General features: G+C 36.1%; 2 protein-coding genes across 6 annotated transcripts; one reads left to right on the top strand and one right to left on the bottom strand.

The window, feature by feature from the left end:
- The first annotated feature begins 72 nt into the window (after positions 1-72).
- On the top strand, positions 73-2,030 carry LOC143340522 (prostaglandin reductase 1). 3 transcript variants are annotated; one of them, XM_076762591.1, is made up of 5 exons: positions 73-176; positions 255-445; positions 879-1,173; positions 1,263-1,539; positions 1,631-2,030. In XM_076762591.1, the coding sequence occupies exons 2-5, from the start codon at positions 340-342 to the stop codon at positions 1,970-1,972; spliced, it is 1,020 nt and encodes a 339-aa protein (XP_076618706.1). In that variant the 5' UTR covers positions 73-176; positions 255-339; the 3' UTR covers positions 1,973-2,030. The 3 variants fall into 3 exon arrangements, with proteins under 3 accessions (XP_076618706.1, XP_076618705.1, XP_076618704.1); XM_076762590.1 differs by having other exon boundaries at positions 73-185; XM_076762589.1 differs by having other exon boundaries at positions 79-191.
- Positions 2,031-6,084: 4,054 nt separating this feature from the next.
- On the bottom strand, positions 6,085-8,932 carry Ada2a (Transcriptional adapter 2A). Of its 3 annotated transcripts, none has more exons than XM_076784403.1 (3): positions 8,629-8,891; positions 6,449-6,629; positions 6,085-6,327 (listed from the first exon to the last, which is right to left on the bottom strand). In XM_076784403.1, the coding sequence occupies exons 1-3, from the start codon at positions 8,693-8,695 to the stop codon at positions 6,153-6,155; spliced, it is 423 nt and encodes a 140-aa protein (XP_076640518.1). In that variant the 5' UTR covers positions 8,696-8,891; the 3' UTR covers positions 6,085-6,152. The 3 variants fall into 3 exon arrangements, with proteins under 3 accessions (XP_076640518.1, XP_076640516.1, XP_076640517.1); XM_076784402.1 differs by lacking the exons at positions 6,085-6,327; positions 6,449-6,629 and adding exons at positions 6,678-8,263; positions 8,347-8,444 and having other exon boundaries at positions 8,629-8,932; XM_076784401.1 differs by lacking the exons at positions 6,085-6,327; positions 6,449-6,629 and adding an exon at positions 6,677-8,444 and having other exon boundaries at positions 8,629-8,932.
- Between the last annotated feature and the right edge of the window lie 7,221 nt (positions 8,933-16,153).

Raw genomic sequence — 16,153 nt, 5'->3', positions numbered from 1 at the left:
ATTTGGAAAAAAACCTTTGATTGCTACCAACAATTACTCGGCTGATTATGTATTGCGTAAAAAGGGGGGGGGGGAATAACGATATAAGAAGCAATTTTGTGATTATCATTGTCAGTTTATCAAAGGCGTTTTACTGGATGTGGCGTGGTCGAAGAATTCTCAATAAATCAGCAAATGTATTACATGTACACGTAATTATATCAATACAGTATTATTAATCGATAACAATTATCACATTTAATATTATTATTTAGATCATTAAATCCTATAAAACTACAACAAACTTTTAAGATTTTTACAAAATCATTCCGTACTATTCGCCGGGAACAGCTGAGTACAATGGTGAAAGCGAAGAAATTTGTGGTAGTGAAACATTTTCAAGGAGATCCGAAGCCAACGGATTTACAATTAGTCGAGGAAGATTTACCATCTCTTCAGAATGGAGGTAAAGATTGTTGGATACACGTATATGTAATATCTAAGGACATTTCACGAGTCAAAAGTCAAGATGTTGAAGCGTGATTTCATTTTAACATATCATTGCCGTGATACGATACTTTATAAACTAGAAAATACTGATTGCATTTGTTGATTTATTCTTGTTATTTTACTGTTTTTAATAACAGAAATAATATTATATTTATTGAATAGATCTATTGCTGAACGAAATAATTATACATATATGTAACTATGATCGATCGTGATCAATCCTTCGATGTTTTCAAATCTACGAGCGCTGCGTACAGTTCTTTCTTTATAAATTACAGTAATGATTCAATATCCTTCGTATTGTGAAACTGTACGATTGTATTATACGATCTATCGTTTAAGACTTACAATAGAAATTTCAAATCTTTAGTATGTCAAATTATTTTCAGAGTTCCTTGCTGAAGCAGAATATCTTTCTGTGGATCCTTACATGCGTCCTTATGTTCAAAGATATCCATTGGGTATTACAATGATCGGCGCGCAAGTGGCAAAAATTATCGATTCGAAGAATTCAAATTTTCCGATTGGAAAAAGAATTGTTGGTTATTTTGGATGGAGAACACATACAGTTGTTAATCTGCAGGAATTCTCTGATAAAGATGCTGTATTACAAAAACCTTATCTTTTACCTGATTTGGGGGATTTGTCACCATCATTAGGTTTAGGAGTTTTAGGAATGCCAGGGTAAAAATTGTTTAAAATGCAAGAGACAATTCTATATTGTTTTTCTTCCATTGTGCTTGCCTTAATCATTGACACTTTGTTTGTTTCAGAAATACTGCATACTTTGGCCTTTTAGAGCTTTGCAAGCCAAAACAAGGTGAAACTCTTGTTGTAAGCGGTGCAGCAGGAGCTGTTGGTTCTCATGTTGGTCAGATAGGAAAACATGTTCTTGGAATGAATGTTATCGGTATTGCTGGTTCCGATGATAAATGTGATTGGCTTGTCAAAGAGCTTGGTTTTGACTCTGCTATTAATTATAAAACAGAAAATATTGCAGCTGCATTAAGGAAATCTGCACCAAAAGGAGTCGATTGCTACTTTGATAATGTATGTTGCAATAGTGTATTAGAACAGTATTTTAATTTTCCTCTTGAGTTATGCAATTGCAATTAGAGTTTTGTTTATGTTATCATTGTAGGTGGGAGGAGATATTTCCACTACAGTTTTGTATCAGATGAAACCCTTCGGTCGTGTAGCTGTATGTGGAAGTATTTCATCGTACAATTCTGATGCTTCATCTTTGCCAAAAACAACTATTCTTCAACCAGCTATTGTGTTCAATCAATTGAGAATAGAAGGTTTCATTGTATCTCGTTGGTCCGATCGTTGGTCGGAGGGTATACATAAAAACGCTCAATGGATAAAAGAAGGCAAACTTAAATATCGTGAAACTATTACAAAAGGTTTTGAAAATATGTTTGATGCATTTGTTGGCATGTTACAGGGCAAAAATACTGGCAAAGCTATTGTTCAAGCTTAAGAAAAAAATTGTAAAAAAAATACGTTTTTAATTATACCATTATATAATATAAATGTAATACCCTTGTGTTAATACACTCCTATTTAAATTCTGTTGGGGTTCGGACGCAGATATGTAATTTTATATAATCATATCTTGCCTCTTCTAAGTTATGGACATACATTAGAGTTAAAATTTTAAAAAGAATTTTATTTCAATTTGAAAATAATTCTTTCTTTAAGCGTTTATAAAAATTATTAGTACTTGAGAAAACGGGATCTTTGGTTTGGTGGCGCCGAACTTATCGCCACTAAAATAAATATAAATAAAACAAATACATATCTTTTATTTTATCGTTTTACGGATTTAGTATTTATCAAAATGGGGAGGGGGGGAGGCATCGACTCCGTAGAAGTGATAAGATATACACTTGTCTTCTAAAATTTAAGCAGGTAAAAATGTTAATAATAATTCATCCACCTTGATTAGTTACGAGAAATGTTATAAATATATTCCTTCAATTGTTTTCTAGTTGTTCGACTCTCTCTGATTCGTTATCAATGGCGCCATAATTGATAACAAGCAATTATTTCGTTATAAGGCCTAAAGCAATGCACAAAAATTTACACAAGACCAGGATACAAGGTAACGTCATTACAATTATCGTTAAATCATTGAACGCTCAAGGAAAAATTTCCATTATTATGTCATTTAATCTACTAATGTAGTCCAAATTTATATACAGGATGTTCATTTAAAAAGTTACGGTCGAAATATTTCGACCATAATTTCGAAAATATTTCGCCATTGATTCTTATCAAACATTTTATTCTGCCGAGGAAAACAACAGAGAAAATGGAAACTGTATACAATTATTCAGTGATAATGCGCGGTTGTGAGTAACATTAGCATGTTTTCTTCCGTAAGATTCTTTTAGCTCGTTGTTGAGCGGCAGAATTATGTAATCGATCTTTATCTTAATGAAACGGAACAAAATGAAAGAATGTATCTCGTGCTTCGATAAATTAGTTTTGAATAAAAGACTGTCGATTCATTCTTTTTACAAAACACAGTTATATCTACAGTAGTCGCCTTACTTGAAGTCCCGCGGAAGGAATGCAGGAGAAGTAAAAGGGATACACGTATGTATTCCCACATATACATTGATCTCTCGCTCGCTATTCGTCGCGGCAGTTACACACACATGTGGCTCGAGATAAATGGGTGGTCCGACTCCCTTTGCCCCTGTGCCGTTCCGCGAGACTTCAAGTCAGAAGACCACTGTATGAAAGACCTCGGAGGGTCGACAAAGACAAAATGACATATGCACTCTTTCTCGATTCACCGAAACTGCCCAAAGTAAGTTCGGACCGTCTCGTGGGAGTCGAGAGAGAAAGGCTCACACTTCCCTTCTCGCTCTTGAACAACTAATATCCGACCTCCCGTCAACAGGTCTCCACTGGCCTCTGCTGACCGTTGCTGACCACTCCTGGAATTTCTGACAACGTATAACGATTACGACTTGTTACTGGCAGCCTCTGCTGACCTCTGCCAGCATCTCCTGGCCTAAGCTGGCCTCTGTGAACATCTTCCGACGTCAGCTGACCATTGCTGACCACTACTGACCGTTGCAGGCAACTTGTGACATGATATAATATAATATAATATGTTTATATGTATTAAAGTTTTGTATAATGTAAATTTATGTCAATAAATGATATAATTTAAAAGATTTCTATCTGTTGTCATCATTTTTGACCGTTCTTTCCCTTTCCAAATCATTCCCTTAGTTATAAGACTCGATCGACACTCCGGATCTTTAAAAATTTTCTAAGTTCTTCGGAAAGATTTCAAATCTCCTGCCGCCAGAAAATTTCTGGGAATTCCTGGAAATGACGTCATTTCTAAGAATTCCTGAAAGTTCTCGGAATCCCTGGAACTTCTCGGAAACCCTGAAACTTCTCGGAATCCCTGAAATTTCTCGGAAGTTTCAGGCTGCGGCAAAAATTCCAGCCTGAATTTTTCGACAAAAATTTTAAAGAGCCCCCCCCTGTGAAATCTTTCCCGGGAACTTCGAAATCTTTCCGCCAAGCGTGTTTGTTGTCTCCTGCCAGCCGTGGGACTTTGAAATTTTTCTTGCCAAGTGTTTGTTGGTCTCCTGCCAGCCGTGGGAACTTTGAAAATTTTTCTGGAAGGACCATCCCGAAAATTTTGCAGCGACCCCCCTCCCCCCTCCCATTGGGTGGGAGACCGCCACAACGCCAGACCTGGCCGAATATCCCCCCATCCTCCCTCCAGGGGAGGACCCACCACAGCTCCAGCCGGCTCCGCGCTGCTGCTGGGAGATGTTGCTGCTAGGAAGGTATATCATGAAATGGCCCATTCAGAGTTGGGTTAACGAGTGTATATATAGAAACGAAGGCCCGAGCGAGCGCTTGTGAGAAAGCCCAGGCGGCGGCAGATTCGAAATTTTTCCGCGGAACTTTGAAAATTTTTGCCTCTGGCAGCTATTACGCGGAGCTGGCGTTTACCTATCGACCGTAGCTATGGCGCTGACGGTTTCAGATACATTTTAGACTTGAAAATTTTTACCTCTCGCAGCTAGTACGAGAGCTGACGTTTACTGAATGAATGAATAAGTATCTCTAATCGACCATAGGTCAGGCGCTGTCGATTTTATGTCCATTTTAGACTTTGTTATCAGGAGGGGATGGTAGGAGAAGAGGTGGCACGTATCTTATAACTAAGAAAAGGTAAAAATGATGAGGACACATGGAATTCTTTGAAATTATATAATTTATTGCCACAGATTTACATTATACAAAACTTTGATACATATAAACATATTATATTATATTATATCATATCACAAGTTGTCAGCAACGATCAGCTGTGGTCAGCGATGATTAACTGACGTCGGGAGATGTTGGCAGAGGCCAGCTGGCAAACAGTAGCACGTAGTAATCCTTATACGTTGTCAGCAGTATCAGGAGTGGTCAGCAGCGGTTAGCAGAGGCCAGCGGAGGGTGGCAGAAGTCAGTAGTAATCGTTATACATTGTCACAAGTGTCAGGAGTGGTCAACAGCGGTAAGCAGAGATGGGCAAAGGCTGGCAGAAGTCAGTAGTAATCGTAATACGTTGTCAGAAATATATACGGTGGTCAGCCAAGACCAGCAGTAGCAAGCAGAGATCACCAGGGGCGAATAGTAGCAAATAGTAAGCGTTATATGTTGTCAAAAGCATCAGGGGTGGTCAGTAGCGGTCATCAGAGATGAGCAGAGGCATGCAGTGGCAATCAGAGATCAGCAAGAGCGAACAGTAGCATGTAGTAATTGGTGTAAGATGTCAGAAGCATCAGGGGTAGTCAGCAGTGTTCAGCAGAGACCAGCAAAGGCATGCACAGGCAAGCAGAAACCTGCAAAGGCAAGCAGAGACTTGTAGGGTCATGCAGTAGTAAGTATTAATCGTTATATATTATCAGAAATACCTGCAGTGGTCAGTAGCGTTCGGCAGAGGCCAGGAAAGTTCAGCAGAGACAAGCACGCGCTGACAGAGATCAGCAAAGACCAACAGAGGTTAGCAGAAGTCAATAGTAATCGTTATAGGTTGTTAGAAATATAAGCGATGGTCAGCAGAGTCCAACAGAGGCAAGCAGTAATTAGGAGCAGTCAGTAACAGTCGCTGTATGGTGTCAAAAGTTGTCGGGAGTTCTGTACTTTTGTCAGCACTGGTCATCGGAGGTCATCAGAGGCAAATAGAAACCAGGAGTAATTTGCAGAGTTCAGTAATGAACTCTAGGAAAGGCAAGTAAAAATACCTGGGCAGTCGAGATTCCAAATCGTATGCCGTAGACGGGAGGTCGGATTTCAGTTGTTAAGAGCGAGAAGGCAAATGTGAGCCTTTCTCTCTCGACTCCCACGAGGCGGTCCGAAATTACTTTGGGCAGCTTCGGAATAATTGAAAAAGAGGGCATGTGTCAGTTTGCCTTTGTCGACTTTCCGAAACTCTACGAGCTTACGTACGCGTGATCTGGTATGTGTGAGTAAGGCACCGGGTGCTGAATCTGGCATCTCTGCCACTGTACGTATAACGAAACAGCATTAAATGGGGTTTATTTTATATTCACACAACTATAAGAAGGTAAAGTTTTATTGAAAGATATATAAAATGATCACAGTCATTTATCAAAGAATTGTTTCTTTTAATATTGTAGAGATCGTTTGGTTTGTATATCGTCTAATATCGTTCTAAGTTCTTCGTCTTCTAAACGTCCTTCTAGACTGGGGATTAATGCTTTTGCTTCTTCCGGTGTCTCAGGGCAAAGATTCGCGAGGGATGCTAGTTCAAATTTATGAAGTTTTTTCTGTATAAGCAAACTAGAACAAAGAAATTATTATAAGTGATCGTTAGAAATGTCATACTTAATAGTGTAATTTTTTCCAGCGCACGAAGTTTTTATTCGTTATAAAAGTTCTTACGCTTGAATATAAAGCTTACCTTCTAACTGCTGCGATGGTTTCTTTGTTTTTAAAACGACGAAATCGATTTGTATAAGTTAAGCTCTTCATAAAAACTTCGGAGAATTCTTGTTCTTCTTCGGCGGACTCATTTTGCGCTTTTCTGTGTTCCAATAACATCGATACTTCCGAGATTAATAATGTCTCTGCATTTTCAAATTCTAAAGAAAAAGAAACAAAACTAGTATCATTAGTTCGATGAAAAATATTTTAGCTATTATTTAAAATTATCGGAGGGTGGTTTTTTTTTATTAAATATATCCATTTAAACATTTTGAAACATATTTTATTTACGTGATTTGTTATAAAATACATCTTATCCTATCATTAAAAATTGTATAAAGCATAAATAATATATCACATATATATTTACACATATTTTATGTATTAAAATGCGCGTTATTTTATTAGTTACCGTATTATTTCCACACTATCATGTATACTCACTTTATTTTCAGTCGATTTTTTCAATTCTTAAACTTGGTTAAGAATTTAAAAAATAAATCTTAATATGTAATATCACAATTCCGGCAGTACTCACAAAATATAAAGTGTTTATAAAATTTGTACATTTCTGCTATATTACTGAAGCATATATCATTGATTTGGTTTATTTATGTATCCTTTTTCTGTAAGAAAATCGTATATTTTACGCGTTTTATTTACATCAATTTTAAGTAGAACCCTAGCTTGTGCCAACCTAAGATAACCATTCTTTTTATTTTCCCCTATCAGAAGTTGTTTAAAATCAAGGTAATTAGCAGGTACTATACGCGTAACTGAACAAAGTTCTTTTTCAGCAGAGTTAAGTTTCTCATACCCGGGAAGACCTTTAATACTAAGAGGCGGCGCCGATTTTCGTTGTGAAATCGTATTTGATATCGAAGTATTAGAGTTAATATTGCAACCAGGTAATATAGACTTCCAACTATATTCAGGATTATTCAAGTATTGTTTTCTTTCCCTTTCATTTTCTTGTCTAAGTTTACTTAATTTTTGAAACATCAGAACACTGTGGAAATGCTTTAAACCATTCCTACGAAATTCAAATAATTTGTTCAAATAATTCTTAAGTTCTCCAGTACGATGTAGACCTTCCATGAAATAGTCAAACTCTATACCACCCAGTAATTGCATGAAAATTAATAATCTTTCAGCAAGTGTTCTAGTTATTGTACATTCATATCTTTGTATCCATGATATAGTTCTTCTAAATGCTATCAAACCATGATTGCGTATAATTTTTCTTCTTCTCATACGTTCTTTCAATCTATTATTATATGCTTGGACTATAGCTATTTGTAATGCTTTACCTAATCCATAACTACCATCATTTGTATCAAATTCGTCATAGTTCAAGTCAGAAATTAACAATTCTGCATGATTATCAAAATTTACTTCAAAATCCGACCTTGCTGGATTATACCCAGCCAAAAGCTTACAATTAAGAGTATTAGATGCAAACCGAGGTGGTTCTTCCAAATCTTGTAATTTGTACAAATAGGGAGTAGGCTCAGAATAGAACAAACTTGTTTCCGTTTCTTTGATTTTTGGTAATCCTGGTAAAGATTGATTATCAATATAATATTGAAGGTAATGATTTTTACATTCATCTGCCGATTTTCCTTGCATTCTTTTCGACATATCTACCCAATTGCCAAAACCACATTCCTGTATTATATCTAAAAATTCTAATTCTTGCTTTGCTGTCCAACCGCTTCCAATAATCAAAGGAAACTCATTCTTTATGATAATATAATCATGATCGTTTTTATGATCGCCGATTTCAGATCCACTGGAGAAACAAGAGGGACACAATTCCGTGTTATTACATACAGCACAACGAATGTACGGTTCCGTCAAAATAGATTTGCATACGCGGCATGTTGGGTCTGAAGTAATGATTTCATCCTTCACGACTGTCACGTCGAGTTCTACGTCATACTCGATCATTTCTGTTCTACTCGATGAGCAGTCTGAAAGAGGAAAATCGTTACCTTAGGCCATGCCGCACAATCAAATACAAGTCGTTCTTGACGCGTTATATTTGTCGTTAAACGTGAAATGTTACAAACGAATTTTTGACAAACGTCATCAAATTGAGGTTAGAAACAGTCGTGAAACTCCTACTTGTTCCTTTACTTTATAAACGAAACATACCTTTCGGAAACTGCAGATCAGCCGCGTCTTCCTCCGTCATATCAGTCAAATTTGGATTTGCTGCCATGGTGCTTTATATATTTTTAAAGTGTTTATTTATACCTCGCCTGTGGCTTGATGAAAAACAACCTCTGAAATATTTACTATTAATGTATGAACATGTGGTAATCGGTGTAACTTAGGAAAGCTATACAAGATGGCAGTTGCATTGCCGCGTTCTTTGTCGGTAAATCTTTTAACGCAGATGAGGTATACGAGCAGATCTTACTCTTTACGGACTTTCGTGGTTCAAATTGACTGTTATACCGACCTAAAAATTCAGAGCTGATTTTAGCGTCCTCTTCTCATGTATGACGGTCAGTTGAGGAACTATTTACTGAATTAGTGTTGACGGGGCAACAGCTGTAGTGACTTTTACTAGATCCTATCAAGTTCGTATTTCAATTCATTTGTGATACGTGTCTAATGTAATAGCATCAACAATGTACATGATGAACTAGGCAGTTTTATATTAGAAGACTTATTCTATATTTATTATGTGTAATGTTTTACTATACTTTGCGAATATTCTCAGTTATTATGAACGTTATTATTTCGTGACACTGACCTTGTACTTTCGGTAATAAGAGATGAGCGTTGGGCATAGTTCCGGGAAAGTCGGTAATCCCGGGAAAACACTTCCACGGAAAATAAACAAACGAAAGAAAAACTTGTCAATGCCGGTCACGTCGCAAGACGTCGAAATTTCTACCTGAGGCACCCTGGATCGCCGTTATCGTTCGAAATTCCAGGCCTAAGAGTTTCTTCGGAAAAACATCGAGTATCAGAGACGTTGAACCTTTTCCCCAACCTACCGCTTAATTCGCGATGTCGCTGCTAATGGTACGAGGTCGTTGTCATTCGTTCCGTGGATTTTGGCGCAATCGAACGTATCGGCAATTTCTCGACTAATACGGTACATACGTTTCATTTATCGATATCTAAACGCTTCGAATCACCATTATTACTCTCTATTACACTCTAACGGTGCCTTCGTTTGATATTAATTATAAATTTTCTCTAACACTCGACCGGTGTTAATTATTAACATGTCTCGCTGAATTTAATTACGATCTCTTGGAATATGGTTAGGATGTAATCGTTACTTAATTATAATAATCGTTCATATACTTTAATGCGTTTTCATTTTGTTCCTGTTAGAGTCTTTTATTGGAATTCGAAGTCAATGAATTCCTTTTCGAAATATGTATAAGCTTCGCGAGACATCGAAGCTTCCCCCACCCCTCCAACTAATTCGCGAGCGTTGCTGGGTACAGCGAGGGGTCGTCATTCGTGCTATGAAAATTGGTCTAGTAAGACGTGTCAAGACGTGTCGGCATTTCGCGATCAACAAGGTACGTATTTCTAACCTGTTGATATTTCCTTCTCATTATTACTCCCATTTACTGTCTAACAGTGCTTTCGTTTAGAATTAATACATTTCTACTATAAATTGAGTCAGAATTGTGACAAAACCTGAATCGGGTTTCGCGCGTTTTCTTCGATATCTAACCGGCGTCGATTCACTGTATCTCTCTAAACGAAATTACGTATTTCATACATATTATTTCAAGTTCAGGCATTGTTTAATCATGATTAGGCACGTTTGCTATAACGTATTTGAGTTTAATTTGTATTTTATTTCTGTTTCAGTCTCCGATTGGAATTCGAATACAAGAAGTAACTGGCACGCAGACGCCATGACACTTGGAAACATGTAAACTGCGCCAATTTCAAATGGACTAACAAGGATTGGTAACATTTAATATTTATTATTATAATAAATGACATATATATATTTTTTTTTGTATATTTATATCTTTTTACCGAGTTTTTATTTTTCGTAAGCACGATATATCAATGTTGAAATATAAATAATAAATCATTTTTTAATTTCCTTTACAATCGATTTCGATTAAGTGGCAAATTATTGTTATGTAAATAACAGTAAATTGGAATGGTTTATATTTAACTGTGTTCTGATGGCGAGTATTATTTATTAAATTGATTGTTTATAATTCTGTCTGAATGAATTGTTGTAATTGCAATTTGCATAGATATTTCGATACAGGTTTAAGAAAACGTAGAAACTACGTAGTTGGAATATGCTATTCAATAATTAACGAATTTTAATTTTCGCAAATTTCTAAATATTTATAAAAATTACGATATATTCAAACATTCGATAAAATAAATATAATCATTCCTACAACTGTAACTGTGAAAATTGGTGATATTTATAAATTGAATAATTACTTGTACGTAATTATTTTCCTAGATAATATTTTATCGTTGAAATTCTCATTGATTGAGAATATTTCGCCTTCGTGGCATTGAACTTTTACGTGGCAACCTATGTATACAGTAGTATTAAGTAAAGCAGTATTTCTGTTGACGAACTTTAGTAAGAAGAGAAAAGAAAACCAGTAGGCTAAGCACAGGTGTGCTTGTTGTGTTTCTTCCATCCTGTCCTTTTCTTTTCAGCTCTTTTCTTTCCAGGAAATTTGTTGGCCGCGCGCAATGTGGCCGGTAGATTCAGTGATCGCGCGTAGCAACAAGTTTGTTTCTCGAGGCAAAGTGACCCCGAGTACGTTGTCGTTCACGGTGTTAGGCAAACGCGAGAATAGAAGCAGTATTTCCTACGCAATATTACATTACTTCCAGAGCATCGTGGCTCTTCTTGTTTTCTGAATCGCGATAATAGAATCATTTGTTCGCCGATTTCAACCTTCGGTCGCGGTAATCTAATTTAATACTTTCTATTCAAAGTAATTATTTTTTCAATTTGAAATTTAAACTCCTCGTTACCGGAATTAGAGTCAGTGCATCACTGAAGAGGACTATTGGGCGATGCTCCACGAGCAAACAATGTAAGTATAAATTTATACTTTCAAATTTTTAATTAAAAATCTCTAGAATTTTAACAATAAATTCTAATTGTTTTCTTACAGTTTTCTTACAGTCTCTGGATCTCATCCTGGAAACCAGTAGCAGTACCCGGGGGGTATCGGGCGATGGACCACAAGCGAATAACGTAAGTATAAATTTATACTTTGAAATTTGTTAATTAAAAATCTCTATAATTTTAACAATAGATTCTAATTGTTTTCTTGCATTCTTCTTACAGTATCTGGACCTGATCCTGGACCTAATCCTGGGCCTGAACCTAACCAGCAGGACCATGCTGACTGAGGGATGACCGATGATTTGCAGTCATCACTAGTGAGTTGCATGTTGTTTGTGTTCCTCTGGTCCCCAACCATGTTGTAGGATGAGAGATCCGAATCAACACGGGTGACCAGTTGTATACTTAGTATTTTTGACGAGTTAGTGACCACGGGTATTTTCAATACCCGTGAGTAGTAACATCAATTGTTATATTTTTTAGAGCAGGTTTTAGGGTCTTCTTGCACTCGCGTTTCTTAATATTACAAATGAATATTACACATTATGATCATTATAAAATTTCTATAAATATATATAACACAATTTTTATAAAATATATGAAATATTTTTATTAACTTTATATGAATTATATGATTGAGTAGAAAGTGAATTAATATAATGTTTTCACATTATATTTATTATATGATCGAGTAGAATATGAATGATAATTAATATGACTTTGTACAATAATATTTACAACATTAATATAAATCATTAAATATTGACCGTTTACTTAATTAATACATCGTATGATGTATTTAACGTGCAAGAAGGCATTTCGCGACAGGTCGATTTTTGAGTCAAAGTAACATGCATTTTACATTAACTTCACCTTTTTAAAAATTTACTTTGACGACAGAATCGACCAAGGATAATTGAATATTTTGAATAACAATTTAATGAATTCATTTCAATTTTTAAAGTAAATTATTTTATCATGAAATCTTAATTAAAGTCTTTCATTTTAAATAATTAAATTTCAATTATAACAGCTTTTTGAATAATAGTATTTTTCAATATTAACTTCTTTTGCTGTTGCTATATCAGACATAACAAGTCGAGTCATTTTAACTAAATATTAAATACGAAATACTGTTTAGCTATTAACCAGTTTTTCTAGTCAGGATTTTCAGACTAATTTTTCCGTGTTCGTTGCCCAAGTTCATGCACATGCCCAGGTGCTACTTGCATGAGCGAAGGCAACGGGCACGATGACTTAGATTATAACAATTTATAATAATGTATCGACGACTGACATTGGTTAGTGAATCGTGCGCGACGTACTGTCCACATGTGTGTGTTGTGGTTAGGTTGCGGAAGTGCGTCGTTTCAGATATTTCTATAATTGTACTTTACATACAGAATTTTATAACATTAGATTTTTACCAATAATAATATCAAATTTCAATTTACCACTTATTTGAAAGTTGTTGATCTTAATGGATTTCAATCTTAATATTTTTCAATCTTCCATAATGATACATCCATACAATATATTTTATTAAAGACTAGATTCCATATATTAAAACGTTCTATACAAATATTTATGTATATAATAAAAATACGCAATGGACACTAGTCTTTGTCAGTCGATTTCAGAAACTGGTATGTACATTTAGAGTATGAATGGAGTGTTATGTCCGGGTGTCGGAGGAACCCCGGGGAGTCCTCTCTAGTTTAGGTCGCGCCCGGACATTGAGAATGAGGACCGTGGAGTGTTTGTTTGCGAAAATGAGTTTTGCAATTTTTTAAATACAGGGTTAGGTAGGTAGGTAGCTTTCTGGTGTGTGTGTACTTAATCTAAGTAGGTAGGGTCAGGGCAGGACTGTCCACATTAGTTATTCGGGTAGGCGCGTTTTCGCGTGGCAGTTCTGTTCCTGTAGTTACGATTTCGAGAGTAGAAATCTTGCTGATTCAAACGGTGTATGCTGTTTGTTTCAGCTTTATTTTCGACTCTTCGAATCGCGCGACTCTTAAAGTCGCTCTCTCGCGCTCGCGGTCGTGATTAGGTCCCTTACGAAACGCTCGTCCCCCTCGAGATTCACCACGTATGCTCGACCAACAATTCGTATATTGTTGGAAGACTACGTATTGCACAAAATCTCGAGCCAAGTTTTAAGTAAGTTTCAGGCTTCGGCAGGACCGCCGAAGAAAGAAAAGGCTCTCAATGAGCTGAAAAGGCCCTGACAAACTGTTTCAAGAGTGGGCTACAACAAATGGCTTTTCATCTTCATCCTCGAATGAGGATGGAAAGTCATTTCTATTACTATTTTGTCACTTAACTCGTCTGTAGTTGTAGTTAGTTTGTTTTTCTGGCTGGCTCACGTATGCATGTACTTTGTACATGATTGCACCATACATGCCAGCCATCACTCCCCTGTGTTCTTTTGGCTGGCTCACGTATGCATGTACCTGGTACATGATTGCACCATACATGCCAGCCATCAGGGCAACTCGCGTTTGTGATATACATAGAGTTGCGAATATGCAATAATCGCGTTTGCTTGTAGAGTTGCGAATTGTTATTTTTCGCGTTGCCTTTTTAGGGTAGTGTTGCGACTTGACACAATTCGCGATTGTTTTCATGCAAACTTAGGTACTGAATGTTTGCTTAAAAATAGCGTTGCGACTGATTAATAAACGCGATTGCTCGTAGAGTTGCAAATTACTATTTTTCGCGTTTGCTTTTCAAGGTAGTGTTGCGAATAATCACGATTCGCGTTGCTTTTTTACTCTTTTATACATATAATGGATGTCAACCGCGTTTGCAATTTTCATATTATAAATTAGCGTTGCGATCTTGATTTATCGTGCGATTGTTTTATTAGCGTTGCGATACTTTCAATGCCCAAATTCAACCCCAACTGTAGTATTAGAAGTAGTTAGTTCGTGGCCAGTACATGTGTACGTACATGTACCATGATTCCCCTGATTAAAGTTAGAGTTGCGAATAATATACAATGCTTGCGTTTGGTCGTAGAGTTGCGAATAAATATTTATCGCGTTGATATGTTAGTGTTGCGACTAAACACGATTCGCGATTGTTTTTATGCAAACCTAGGAACCGGGAGTTTGCTTTAAAAATAGCGTCGCGAATTATTGATAAACGCGATTGCTATTAGAGTTGCGAATTGCTATTTTTCGCGTTTGCTTTTCAGGGTAGTGTCGCGAATAATCACCATTCGCGGTTGCTTTTATTGTTATAAGCCGCGTTTTGTAATTTTTTTATTATAAATTAGCGTTGCGATTGTTGATTTATCGCGTTGTTTGCCCCATAGTGTTGCGATATTTAAAACGTCTAACTTCATCCCCACATGAGCCACTCTACAGTAGATAATAGTAGTTAGAAGTAGTTAGTTTATTTACTACATATCTATTTGCATCAACCATGGACGCCACCAGCGCCTGATCCAGCATATTTGGGCAAAACGCGATTTGCATTAGCGTTGCGAAACATAAATATATTTCCATTAAAGATAGAGTTGCGAATATACAATAATCGCGTTTGCTTATAGAGTTGCGAATTCCTGTTTTTCGCGTTTCCTTTTCAGGGTAGCGTTGCGAATTCCATACGCGATTACTTTTATTGTTATTTAAGAATAGTGTTGCGAATGCACTGATCGGTTTGCTCTTAGCGTTGCGAATATCATCATTCGCGGTTGCTTTTATTGTTATAAATCGCGTTTGAAATTTTTCTATTATAAATTAGCGTTGCGATCTTTACTTATCGCGTTTTTTATTAATTAGAGTTGCGATGCAATGCTCAAAAGCTGGTCAAAACGCTGGCCACTGCACCAGGATGAAGCAAGCTGGGATTCTACAAAGCCTTGAATGGCTCAACATCATTATTAAAATTAGCGTTGCGTGTGATTGAATATTGGTGCACGCGATTTAATTAATAAAGGAACCCTGTGTGGTTCATTTTACGAAATACGAGCATCACTCGCGTATACTTTTTTATTTTATAAATTAGCGTTGCGAAAGAAAGGTCCACTCACGGGTTGTTTGAATTTAAGACGAGTGGATGTTTATTCTAATTATCTGAAATATATCTTTTCTTTATATATTTGTCAATGAAAATACTGCTTGAAAGTACTGTTGTAAATAGACCAATTATTTCCTTTTTTAGAACGTGTTAAAACCTGTAATTTTTATGAATATATTTTTATTACAAATGTGTGATGCATTTCAAAATGCTAGATTATGATTAATTGTATCATAGATTGAATTCATGGTTCCAAAAAATATATATATCACTAATTGTTCATTATTAGAGTTGGTAATTTCTACGGGATATAATAACCTTTGCAATCCAATTGTTATTTATAAATAGTGAATTTTTTTATAAATATTTTGTATTCTTTGCATAAATCAAAGTTTGTTTGCGATCATTGTTTTAATTGATAGAATATAGAATGCTTGCATCAAAAGGGTATGGAAATTGCAATTTGATATTTCATATTCAGAGTTAATTTCCGCGTAGAATCGACATTTTTGTTCGTTATTGCTTTTTCTATACGAAGCTAATTTACTTCTTAAT

This window comes from Colletes latitarsis, chromosome 3, assembly GCF_051014445.1.
Source record: "Colletes latitarsis isolate SP2378_abdomen chromosome 3, iyColLati1, whole genome shotgun sequence".
In the NCBI taxonomy this organism is placed as follows: Eukaryota; Metazoa; Arthropoda; class Insecta; order Hymenoptera; family Colletidae; genus Colletes; species Colletes latitarsis.
The sequence above is the reverse complement of the archived record's forward strand: the minus strand, read 5'-3'. Positions and strand labels throughout refer to the sequence as shown.

What these genes read in the sequence shown, in the direction of transcription:
- LOC143340522 (XM_076762589.1), top strand. An exon ending in ACCATCTCTTCAGAATGGAG is followed by an intron (nt 446 to 878) that starts GTAAAGATTGTT and finishes AATTATTTTCAG; the next exon opens with AGTTCCTTGCTGAAGCAGAA. An exon ending in TCGATTGCTACTTTGATAAT is followed by an intron (nt 1,540 to 1,630) that starts GTATGTTGCAAT and finishes TTATCATTGTAG; the next exon opens with GTGGGAGGAGATATTTCCAC.
- Ada2a (XM_076784401.1), bottom strand. Translation starts at nt 8,695, where the DNA reads ATGGCAGCAAATCCAAATTTGACTGATATGACGGAGGAAGACGCGGCT. An exon ending in TGATCTGCAGTTTCCGAAAG is followed by an intron (nt 8,445 to 8,628) that starts GTATGTTTCGTT and finishes TTCCTCTTTCAG; the next exon opens with ACTGCTCATCGAGTAGAACA.